The sequence below is a fragment of the Lagopus leucura genome, unplaced genomic scaffold (assembly GCF_019238085.1).
Source record: "Lagopus leucura isolate 7727_CA_CO unplaced genomic scaffold, USGS_WTPT01 Super-Scaffold_702, whole genome shotgun sequence".
NCBI classification, from domain to species: Eukaryota; Metazoa; Chordata; class Aves; order Galliformes; family Phasianidae; genus Lagopus; species Lagopus leucura.
In genome coordinates this window covers 12,461,749-12,474,265 of record NW_024962254.1, presented here as the reverse complement: position 1 = coordinate 12,474,265, position 12,517 = coordinate 12,461,749, and the positions used below count along the sequence as shown (strand labels likewise).

General features: G+C 41.9%; 1 protein-coding gene across 3 annotated transcripts in view; it reads right to left on the bottom strand.

Annotated features, from left to right (window-relative positions):
- Nucleotides 1-2,680, bottom strand: part of GRIA4 (glutamate ionotropic receptor AMPA type subunit 4) — a 226,440-nt gene extending 223,760 nt beyond the window's left edge. For 2 of the 3 annotated variants that reach the window (XM_042862477.1, XM_042862480.1), the window contains exons 1-2: nt 2,590-2,677; nt 1,332-1,490 (exon numbers count right to left, since the gene is read on the bottom strand). In XM_042862477.1, the coding sequence (XP_042718411.1) occupies nt 1,332-1,490; nt 2,590-2,677 (247 nt within the window). Of the gene's footprint in view, nt 1-1,331; nt 1,491-2,589 lie in introns of all 3 variants that reach the window. The other variant, XM_042862478.1, reaches the window with a different exon arrangement.
- Between the last annotated feature and the right edge of the window lie 9,837 nt (nt 2,681-12,517).

Sequence of the window (12,517 nt, the reverse complement as noted above, 5' to 3'; positions counted from 1 at the left end):
CTGTTAAATAAGGTGGCAAGGTCATCTGAAACTTATAGTACTGAAGACTCATATAAATAAATTTAGTGCACATTCAATAAATTATATATGAGAACTGCACAGTGCTTGGCATGTTTACATATTAAAAGATGGCTGTGAGAAGCTGGGGAGAAACCCAGAACATATTTTAAAGGCACAGTGGACAGGAGGACCTTCTCCAGCTCATTTCTATTTTAAACTCAATAAGCAATGCCACTCAGGGCATCTATATCCAGAGGCAATTTGTTCCTGAATGAAGAGAAGGGGTTCAAAAACTTAAAGGCCACAAAGGAAAACCCATAAAAATGAATTCTGAAACACGAACGTAACGTTCCTAACAGCCCTCAGCTTTGCCACACTGTATCCCACTGTCTTATGTAATAAAATAAATTCCTCCTTATCAGCCTGACATACGTGAAGTTAAATAGAAATGATGCTCTGCTGCTCTCCGAGACCAAGCACTATTCAGCATGTGTTTCAGCTAAAGACCCCGAGGTGATCTAAATGTAGGAAATTCACTTAATTATAATCTGTTAAAAATAATAATAATAAAAGATTAACTGTTATTGTTATTTGGTAAGGGCATTTCATTTTCTGTTTCCCTTTCATGGCGTATGTGAGCCTGTGTGTGTAGAAAATATATAGTAGGAAGAGAATATTTGTTCCAGTTGAGGTGGTCTGTGAAATCAAGTAGATCAGATACTAACTTGACTTGGCACCAATGTATGGATGCATAGAGACATATCCACAGGATGTATGCATTACGAGATGATAAGAGACATTTACAACCTAGAATATAAGAGCAGGGCTGCCTCAAGTGACATCACCAGATCAACTGCAGCGTCAACCGACTCAGATATATAATCCTGCACACCGCTGCTTCCCTATCTCCTTTCCAAGCATTAACAAAGCATTCATGAGCATACACATTCTTGTATATTTCCAAATACATGCAAGGCACGTCATATCCGAACACGAACAAGAGCAACAGTGGGGTTTATGGATGGATCGAGACATACATAATTTTTCTTTACGACAACAAAATTCATCTCCATAGAAACCAGAAAGCGAGAAACTACAGGAATAACACTAAAGTAAATGTCACATCAGGTTAGTGAGCACAAGGCAGGCGAGGGGACTGTGCTCCAGTTAGGACTAATAAGGACTGCTGCCCCCCCTGCTCTTCTGCTACAGTATCTACACCAAAAACAGACTTTCTGCTGTATTTCCAATGCACGATAGCAATGTGATTTCCTGTTATTTTCATTGCAGTTCACCCGTAAGCTGGTCAGATCAATGGCACGTTTACTTACAGGCATTCGTTACAGCGAAGCTGTTAGCTGTTTCAATGTTGTCTACATGAGGAACCAAATTAAAAGGTGCTTCGGAGGCATTGGGGCTGGTGTTATGAAGAAAAATTGCTAATCGAAAAGCAGTATATTCCTGATCTGTGTTCCTGATGAAGAGACCACCTACAAGAAAAAAAGAAAGAAAAAAGAAAAAAAAAAAATAGCAAGACGCAGAGGAGGCAGGGTGAATTGCTGGCAAGCTACTGTCTTGTAACACCAAACTGACTCTCCCAAAGCTGCACAGTAAGGAAAGTCCTAAGACTTTAATGGGCAAGGAACTAATCACATTCATAATCACAACCGCTGCCTTTAAATCACTGTTCTCAATCGATATTCACCACCCCGACGCTTTATGCTTCTTTCCGACTTCTCGGTTTCCAGCCTTTCACATGTAAATACCCCGATTTGCCATGATTACAGTGACCTTTGGAAGTGTTTAGCCTCCATCTCTCTGCGACTGAACACACTGCTAAATCAGCTACTCAGCAGCCTCTCACATGAAGTGGCGGGCTGATTAAGGGGAACGATGCTTTCCGGATTAAAAAAAATATCCACTCTGTGTCGGATAATCTGCACTAAACAGGAATATAATTAACTTTGCTCTTCCACAGCCATGTGCAGGCAGGGAGCCGCTCAGCTCTGCTAGCAGCATCTCCACAAGTCCACGGGCAATGATGCAGCGATGGAGATGAGCTGGAAGGAATTCAGATAGCTGCGTCCCATCCGAAACGCGCCCGGACGGATGGAAGCGGGAGGCGATGGGAAAAGGGTGAGGAGGGGGCACAAAGCCTAAGCGGAGAGGCTTTCAAAACCCCAAACTTTCCAACTACGGGAAGGGAAGGCAGGACTGCCTTTCAGCCCCATGCCTACGCTACCGCAACCTCAGCGCAAGGAAATGGGAAGCCGGAGGGGGCCGAAGCAGCCCAGTAGCATCTCCCCGGGTGCTCTCCCCTCCTGCCGACTCTGTGCACCCCGGGGCTGGAATGAGTTGGGCAGAAGATGAGCATCCTTCCTACAGCACGCAAACACACACACACACACACACACACACGCGCGCGCGTACGCACACATACACAAATGCACGCGGGCTGTCAACGAAGGCAGGGAAATGGGATGGTGGTGGAGGAGAAAGCTGCAAGCTGCCTTCAGAGCCGCCTTCCCAACTCACTTCGCCAAGGCTCGAACCCCTGAGCACCCGCACACAGCCCAACGCAGCGCTTACCTATTTGCACGCTGCTAGGAAAAGCTCCCATTGCTAGTCCCCAAAAGCCAGAAAACAACAAGACAAGCTGTCTGCAAATTATCCTCATCTTCTCTTTTGCCTCTCTCTCGCCTTCTCCCGCTCGCTCGCTAGATGCTGCTCAGAGAGGCATTGAGGACGAGGCGGCTACAAACAAAATCAAGAATTTAAAAATAAAAAAAATAAAAAAGAGGGAAGAGGGGGAGAAAAAGAGAGGTTTTCTCCTTTCTTTTTCTTTTTTTCTTTTCTTTTTCTTTCTTTTTTTTTTTTTTTTTTTCTTTTCCAATTTTTATTTTGCCGTTGCTTTAGGATTTGCTGCCTATTCTCTGCCGCTCTGCTTCTCTCCCCGCAGCCGCCGCAGTTTCAGCAAGCCATCCCGCCGCGCCGGGCTTTTCCCGCAGTCTCCATCGCCGGGGAGCGGTTTGTGTCCGGCTGCGAGCGATGCACATGCAGAAGATGGTGGTGAGTTTGGCGGCGGGGGGGAGCGGCTGGCGGCGGCGCGGCGCGGGCGGACATGCGCCTTGCTCCCCATGCCCCCCCCCCCCCCCCCCCCCCCAATCCCCACCGCCGCCGCCGCCGCCTCCCGCACCGCCGCGGGCGGACAGCGGCCGCGCACGTTCCGCGCCCTTCCGCGCCCTCCGCGGAGCCGCCTCGCGGAGTCCCTGCGCTTTGTAGACGCGCCCCGCAGCGCCGCGGCAACGCAGATGAGACCTTTCTGGTTTAATTTTTTTTTTTCTATTTTCTTAATTATTTTATCATTCTTTATTTTCTTTTCCGCATATCCGGAACTTTGCACCGCGGGGACAGAGCAGAGGGGCCAAGGACTAGGAATGCCTCATCTCGCTGGGCTGCTGCAGCCCGGGGCCGCTGTCATCAAGCAGCGGTTGTTGTTAATGAAGGTGGCAGAGCGCATCCACCTGCACTGAGCTGCGGAGGTCGGGGGGAGGGGGAGCGTCCCGACAGGACCCCCCTCTGTCGGGGTTTGCGGCAGAGATGGGGGCGAGGGCTGAGGATGCGCTCAGACCTAGCGGGCACCGCTGCCGAAAGGAGGGAGCGAATGAAAGGAAAACTTCCCTGCTCCTCCACCTCCCTCTTATTCATTTATTTTAACCTTCGGTGGGAAAAAAATCACAGAGCTTTTTTTTGCAACCAAACACTTGCCGTTGTGTTTGAAGCCTTGGAAGTTCCGCCAAAGCGGCTGCCAGGGGTCTGGGGAAATGGCAGTTAATAATTAAAAGACGCGTGTAATAAATGATAGGTAATGAAGTCATCCCAAAATAGCTGTGTGTCAGAGATGGGAATTTCTGGTTTTACCTGTGGCTTTGCAGAGATTTCTGCACAGAACAATCAGATCCTCAGTAAATTAATATTGAAATGTTAATTGGCAATATGGAAGAATATCGATTTTTAAGGTGAACTTTGTTGGTTTGTGTTCAAACGCATTTGTTCCAAGACCAGAACTCTGTCTGATTTCACCCAGGCTTCTTTTCTTGCCATATTTCTGTACCCTAGCGGGAAGAAAGAAATCCCCTTGAATTGCTGTGGAGGGTGACAGTGATTTCTGAAGAATGATGCAAAGACTGAGCAAAGAGCACTGAAAACAGACGCATAAAGCTATTTGCATGGCATGTGCACCTGTGTGTGACTGTGTGTCTGTGTGTGTTTTTGGTAGAGTGTGGTGTTCCTGCAAATAAATTACTCTTTGAGAGATTTCTTCACAGGTCAATGGTAAACAGACTTCATCTGCACATTGTGATACTCATTCCTTTATTTTTCAGTAGGTCTTCAACTTTTCTTTATTTTCTCACCACATATTCCCATCTGTCTCTGAGTCTGTCGACTCGTGCTGCCTGTTATTTACCAATGGCTTTTTGTGACCTCTGGTTTTGCTCTTGCTTGTCTTTTTCTTCTTCCTGCCTGCCAAGAAATCTTTGTCTCTCTGAATTCTCCCCTAAGTACAGTTCTCCCTTTTTTTCCTCATCCTTCAGCATTCAAATTTTTGACTTTGGAAATCAAGGGAAAATATAGTAATAAAGATGGAGTAAAATTTCCATTCCATAGCAGCTGAATGATTATTCACTATTAGTAGCAAGTAAACCTGGAAACACTGAGTTGACATGTGGATTTTATGGCACATATCATAGAATCATTTGAGTTGAAAGGGAACCTTAAAAGTCACCTAGTCCAATTCCCCTGCAATGAACAGGTGAACAGGGACATTCACAGCTCGATCAGGTTGCTCAGAGCCCCATCCAGACTAACCCTGAGTGTGTTCAAGGATGGAGCATCCACCACCTCTCTGGGCAATAATGCCAGTTCCTCACTGCCATTATTGTAAAAAAGCGTTCTGCTCATATTCAGCCTAAATCCTCCCTCTTTTAGTTTGAAACCGTTTCCCCTTGCCCTGTCACAACAGACCCTGCTAAAGAGTCTGTCTCCTTTTTTCTTGTAGCTCCCTTTTAGATACTGTAAAGCCACTCTCAGCTCTCCCCAAAGCCTTCTCCAGGCTGAACAGTACCAGCTCTCAGCCTCCGTTGTAGAAGAGGTGTTCCGTTCCACGGATCATTTCTGTGGCCCTCCTCTGGACGTGCTCCTGCAGGTCCATGTCTCCCCTGTACTGAGGATTCCACATCTGGATGCAGTACTCCAGGTAAACAAGATAAGGATTTTAGACTCACAGCCGTTGCATTGGCACAGTGAGTTTCTGCCTATCAGCTGAACTAAGGAGTATGTTTTATATCATTTTCAAGCATAATGGTAACATGTTAACTTAAATTTAATTCGAGAATCTGCAGGAGACTATTTCATACAATGGTCTAATTTGAAGTGACCAAGAGTCTCACTCAGCAGTTCCTACATAAAATCTGTAATTTTTGTTGGAGTAAAACCATATATTTTAGCAAAACATCCAATCTTGATTTAAAGACTTCAAAAGACAGGAAATCCATCATTTTCCTGGGTAAGTTGTTCCAGTTGTTACCTACTCTCATTCGTTAAAACCCTCATTTCCTTAGCTTTGGTTTCTAATATTTGTGATTAGAGATAAACCCAGTGTTCCAGTAGCAGTATCACTCAGAGCTGTTCCTGGAGATGGTCCCATCCTCTTCTTGATAGTGCCTTGAGTAGACATCTCAGGATCATTCCTGAGTTCTGGAAAGCAGAGGAAAAAGAAACAGGAGGATACCACCATATAGCTGTTTTGTTTAAGTGACACAAGGGAAGAAGAAGAGACAGGTTGCAGTGTCAAAGGGCAAAAGTTCAGTTCAGCAGAGTTTGGCAAAAGCATGGTAGATGACCGAGTATTTGATCACAGTGTTTACCTTTCAGAAGAGCTGGGACAGGAAAGGCAAGAGGGATATAATCAAGATTGAGGTGAAGAGTGAAGAAGGGGAGGTAGGTTTTTAAACTGCTGCTGCCCATCCTCAACAGGTCACAGGGGAAGAGCTCATGGGTCAAGATAGGACAGGGAGACCACTAACCAGTCACTGTCATAGTCAATGCAGACTTGATTTGTGTAAAAGTAATTTAGTAACAATTAAAAAAAGAATTCTGATGGTGAGAAATGATTGAAAAGTGTTTTACTGAATATTCAAGCAGTAAGGATGGGATGGACTAGAAGGGATCTATTGGCAGTGAATGCTTTCTTTGCCTTAGGGCACGTAGCAGCTCTTACTGGCCTTGCCTGGAGGCCACTGCTGGAGAGGACTCCTTTTTCAGAACATCAACTGAGATGCTGACTATCTGCTGCAGCACCTGAGTGAATCCTGCTGCAGAAGGCGTATAAATACAATGCAGTTTCCCTCTGGCAAGGATTGAAAACATTTAGCTGTTTTCTTCATCAGACAGACGTGTGCTTGGAGTAAATATGTTTATGAAGAGACCTGGAAGGAAGAGGAGGAATATGAGAAGATTTTTGCTATAGAAGAAATGAAGGCTGTATGTTAGCCAGGAGGAGTAAAACTACAGAGGCATCCACCTTATGGAAATCCCAGAGAAAAGCAAGATATGAAGTAGATACAGATACTTTGTCATATGGACAGAACTTTAATGCATATGTACTGATAAATACCCATATGCTGAAGTAGCAACTTTGATTCATATTTATACATTCTTGCATTCAACATATAAATCCCAGCTACGCAATCTGTTAAGAAGGCATGTTGTTATGGTTTTGAAGACATGTAACTTTGTGAGGGAGAGGAGGACTTGGCTGAGAAAGGCATAAAGAAGCTGTACAATTACCAAGGATAGGTTGAGAATTAGGAGTGTGGAGATGATGAAAGAGGAAGATAAGAGTAAGAGACACAGAAACAAAAATCCATCACCACTCCTCCCAAGCAGATTCTAGGTGCACTGAGGCAGTGACAGCATGAAAACAGAGAACATCCTCCCTCTGCCCTGTGTGCCAGTGCTGCTGAATGAGCTTCTTCTGAGTAGGCAAATGTCTGTGCCATAAAGGCTCCCCATGGCACAGCCATCTGGGCAGAGATCAATCTGGAAACTAAATTCAGTCATTTAGATTAGTCTTGCTTCAAATATGACTTTCATGATGTGGTCAGCGTGAATGCTTCAGCAATAAAGAAAACAATTCGCTCAGCAACCTGTCCTTTCTTAGTCCTTTTGTGCCTTATGATATGTTGTAGCTCACACATACCTGTCAGATAGATCCATTAGACTGTAAACTCTGGGACAAAGATATTTCTTCTGTGAAGTGCTTAGCACTTCTGGGCAATAAAAAGTAAATAAAATACAAATCATTCATCTAGAACTGTTTACACTCCACCCTTTGGCATCATCTCACATCACCTCTTGAAGCAATACCAGCAGTCATGAATAGATAAGCAGTGCACCAGAACAAGGCAGTTAGCCAGATAGGTTTCTTTCAGTCACAGAACTCATTTTCAGGAAATTGCCTTAGTGCTTTCTTGCATTTTTGTTCTTATTGACTTATTTTTTATTCATCTAAATGCTTGGGTAGCCAGAACAGGTAATTATTTTTAATAGTACTTTTCATTAACAGTGTTATATTGATATTGAGGCAGGGGTAGTAAAAATATTTGGCTTTGAATGCGTTCATCCACTGCTCCCATTCCTTTCTGCCACAGTGTCTGCAAATGTTCTTTTCAAATGTACCAAGTTTAAGAAATTAAATATATATGCTAAGAGATCTTGACCTTGAAAGGAGAGGCTGTTGTGTTTGTCCTGCAGAAAGCTAAAAAGGTTGATTATACTTTAAATCACAGTAATATCAGTCACGATTATTCCGGTTTGAGAGAAATGTTGATAGAATTAATTAAGTTAGACCTCACGCCCAGTTAGAAGAACATCCCATATCCAGAATTAACTGATGGAAAGTTATTGGGGAAAGATATGAGAATCTGAGCAGTGGTTCATTTAAACTTGAGGGAACTTCAGAGAAGTCCTTCCTCACTAAGAGCTCTCAGCTTCTGACGGTCAGGGAATTCAGGTTTTTAAACTGAAGATTTCAGAGGGGTCAATGTGTTGAAGAGTTTCCTACAGTCATAACTTCCGTGTATTTATCCAGTTTATCTTAAGCATATTTTATACATTGTGTCCACATTATCCTATGCAAATGAGCTCTAAAACTCATTCTAAGAAGTTCTTTTATTTAGTCGGTTTTACATCTTTCATATTTGCCATTCTTGGCACTTCGCTAAGAAAAAAGAGGTAAAAGCCATTTACCATACCATATCACCCATAGTTATGTATACCTTTATAATATTACACTTCAGCTATGTCTCTTTCAAGATGGAGAATCCATCCTCCAAAAATTCTGTCCTCCTATGTTCTATATTCTGTGCTATATACTAGAACTCCATGCCACTGCTCTCTCTATGTCTTCTTGCAACTTTTGAAAAAGTAGGACATCCAGAATAGGACACTTCTTTTTTCAGGTGTAAAAGTGTTTTCTGTTTTATTCATTTACTTGCCTAGCTGTTCCTAAAATGCCATTTCCTTCTGAGTATGCAGGTAGAGTCTGTAGAAAACTGCCAACAAGGACTCCAAGATCCCTTTCCTGAATGGTAATAACTAATTTAGAATATATAGTTTTCTTAAAATTATTTTTCCCATGTGCATTGCTTTGCATTTTTTTGATACCGAATTTCATCTGCCACTTCATTGCTTCAGTCAATTAGTATTTTGAGATTCTTTTGCAATACTTCCCAGACCGGAAGGTCCCTGTAAATTTCATAGAAGAGCAAAATTGGAATCTATGCCCTTTAAATTTAATCTCATCTTTGTTACATTTTTAATGGTGTAATACGTTTCTTCTGGTCAGATTTATAACCTGATCTGCATCATGGGATGTACCTGAGGGAGTAAGAATGTTTGAAGCAATGTTTCTTTCCTAAGCACAGCTTATCGCAGTAGTGAATGCCAGGCAAGTCTGAAGGATGGGGCCGTTTCCTCATCAATTAGAGATGTGTATATGTGGAAATTGCACCAACTTAAATGCATTCCACCTTAGCTCATCTGGCCTATTTTTATAGTGAAAAATATCAAGTTTTTGCTAATGCTGGTTTCTTCACATCACTTCTAATAGTACTTGGATCCCAAGCACAAATGATGCATGAATGATTGCTAGTCTTCTAGTTGCTGTATGGGCTATACTTATAATAAGTTTACATGAAATACCATTTAAAATAAATGTACAAGGGCTGCGTCAAAAGTAACGCCTCCTATTTTATTATGTTTGCTCATGATGTTAGAGGTGAATGCTGGTGATATGGCCATAGAGGTTGAACCTTCCCACCAATATTCTGTTACAGTTTGTTGCTGTGAGAGAGATGGCAGCAGAGGAGCAGTCCAATAAATGGTCTTTGTATCTGCTGCAGTTTCCATGGAAATAAGTAGGAGGCATTACTTTCGGAGTGACCTAAGCATTTTGTTTCAGGTTTTATGCATGTCTTTGCTGAGTATTCATCTGAGATAGAAAAGTGAGAGTGCTTCCAGATCAGTATCTGATTTGTTGTCACCCACACTGCAGAGCATGGTCAATGTGGCCATTCCCTGAACGGGAGGGTGTAGGTCATAAAACTGTTCACCAAATGCTCCTCTGCAGCAGATAAGAGGCATGCATACGGCCCTCCTGAACCATGGAATTTTTAAATACTGTATTTTTTAACTGGAAACATCAGGTTGATTCTATATTGCCTAACTGTACAAAATCTGAGGCATTTAAAAACCCCTGCAGTTGAAAACTTTCCAATAAAATTGAGTTCAGCATGGAATAATATAGAAAGAACCTGGGAGAAAATCACCAGGAGACAGAAACTCAAGTTAGATAATTACAGATATTTGGAATGTGAATTACTGTGAATAACATTGTTTTTCCATAAATGTTTATTTTTCAAATGAAAATGGACAATTTCATTGGATTCTGTAAAGAAAACAAGAACAGCAAAGCCAATATCAAAACATCATGCTATTTCCTTGAAAAAAATTGATTTTTCTCCAATTTTTTTTTTCCAACAGTTGATAGAAAATACTTTTAATGATCTGACCAGTTCTTATTAAAATACCTTGCTGTAACTTCTGTGACATAATGTAAGCAGTTGAGTCAGGAAAAAGTCACAACAGTATAAAGAATGGCTTCTGCTCACGACCCAGAACAGCTCCATCACTGCATTGACCTAATTAACATTTTCCATAAAACACAAACAGAAAATTCACCTTTGTCTGAGGATGGTAGATTTTTTAGTGCTTGTTCTCTCCAATGCTTCCACCCACATGAAAGGGTGAGCTGGGCACTCTGTGGCTCATGCTGGATATTCCAGACTCACCACATCAGCTCTAGCTGCAGAAGCCTCAGTATGGTTGATGGCAGATGGGCAAAGAGGATGTAGTCTAGATGGTAGATAGGTGAGAAGAAAGGAGATGGGAAGATTGCTGAGCTGGCAATGAAGAAGCCACTGCCCCATGTTTTTGAAATAAATTTGATAGAAAAATTTAAGCACAAAAACCAGGAAACCCTCAATACTATTTCTACAGAATCATACTTGTAGAATATAACTGCAGTTTGATACACTAAATTGTTCATTAAAATAAAATTAGTTTTCGTTAGGCTTCTTGCCAATAACAAGGATTATTTTCACCCAAGTATATGCCCCGTGTTCTAGTCTCATCTTTCTGCATTCCAAACTGACCCATATCAGTAAATCTGAGACAAATACAGTGCCATCATGCCGTTTGTACCTTTATATTAAAGCATTAATTATTTACATGAAGCTATTTCCCAGCTCTGGAGGGAAAAAAAAAAAACAAAAAACAACAACATAAAAGGTCAAGAAATTTAATGCTTTTCTTAACATACGCAGATTCTACTTTTTACTTAATTTTCGTATTAATTAGAGCTCATACAATAGAGCTCATACATAGGGTATGCATTGGCATGCATTAGGGGATGCATTTTCAGCCCGTAGTTTGGATATTCTTACTTCCTTTATTCAGTGGTAGAGTTGAGGTTTATCTCAAATAAATCTGTCTGTCTGTCTTAGCTGTAGCCCTCTTCCAGCACTTGTCCCCACAGCCCACAGCAAAAGCTGCAGATTAAGTAATTGCTGCCATTCAGCTGTAGCCACGTGCTCTCTGTACAACTAGGATCTGTTTTCCTAGAAAATCAGAACACTCTTTGATGCCTTAAGTGCTGAAAGCCTACCTGGTATTTGTTCTGAAGTGTGTGTTCTTAGGAGTATACTGATGATCAATACACATCTGTTTTCAACCAGTTAACTCTTTAAATATGTATATATAATGGGGTTCTTCTAACCATAATCAAAGTGGGTATGTCCATTGCATTATAAGGTGAAGTTACATGAAGCAAGTCAGGGCTCGAATGATCTCATCTGGCACCAAAATCCCTTAAAAACAATTAATTTTGAAGCTGTTGATTTATTTATTACTTAATAAACAGTGATTCATACTCTGTGAGTCAGGTCAGATTTTGTTTACAGTCACATTTTTTAAAATAATCCCAAATACAATTTAGAACAACTTCCTTTGTCTTTAACAGTGCTAGCTAGCACTGTAATAGAAGTAGGGTGCCTTTTGGGGAAGAAAATGTGCTCTGTGAAAGGGCAGAATTATCTAACCTTATGTCACTTAGAGCACTCATAAAAAATCCATAAATGGTCCTTGCTAAAGCACATCATGTGGCCACTGAATTAGAAATGCAGGGATGGAATAGATTTCCAAAGGTTACATTGTTCAGTCCCCTGGCGCTGGGGAAGAATCAAATACAATGGAGTTTCCCACAGAGAATTTTTCTGGAACATATTTTTTTAGAATTTCTGCCAAAAGATATTTGAGGGTGTCCTGTTCAAGATTTTTCCTCTCAATTTTACCTTAGTATTTGGCCTATATAGCCTTTACTGAAAGTTACACTGGGTTCCTTTTGTCATTCTTTCTGGTGAACAATGAGTACCAATCTATCACTGTCTTTCTTATTAACAGCTTTCTGTACCCTGGAAGATTTATCAACTCTTTACCTGCCTAGACTAAAGGAACCCCATTTCTGCAGTCTTGTTTCATGGATAATGCATTCTGAGTCGTCTTCTCCATCTTGCTGTTTGTGCTGTGGGCTTTCCACAGTGACTACCGGTGTTTTGGAGGATGGTGCTGAGGACTGCTTCAGCTGCACTTTCCTGGGGAGCAAACAGGCAATCCCCACCCAGATCTTGCCTGCAAAATTATTGACTGCAGGAGGTATTTCTTTCCTTCCTTTCCAGTTATACTCCATGTTGACTCACACCTCGTTCCTAATGTTACAGAATGCATGTTCTTCTTCCTTATTTGTCCATTTTGAGTTTTCTTTACTCCTTACTAATTATTGTGCTCTGAATTTCCTTCCTTCCTTCCTTCCTTCCTTCCTTCCTTCCTTCCTTCCTTC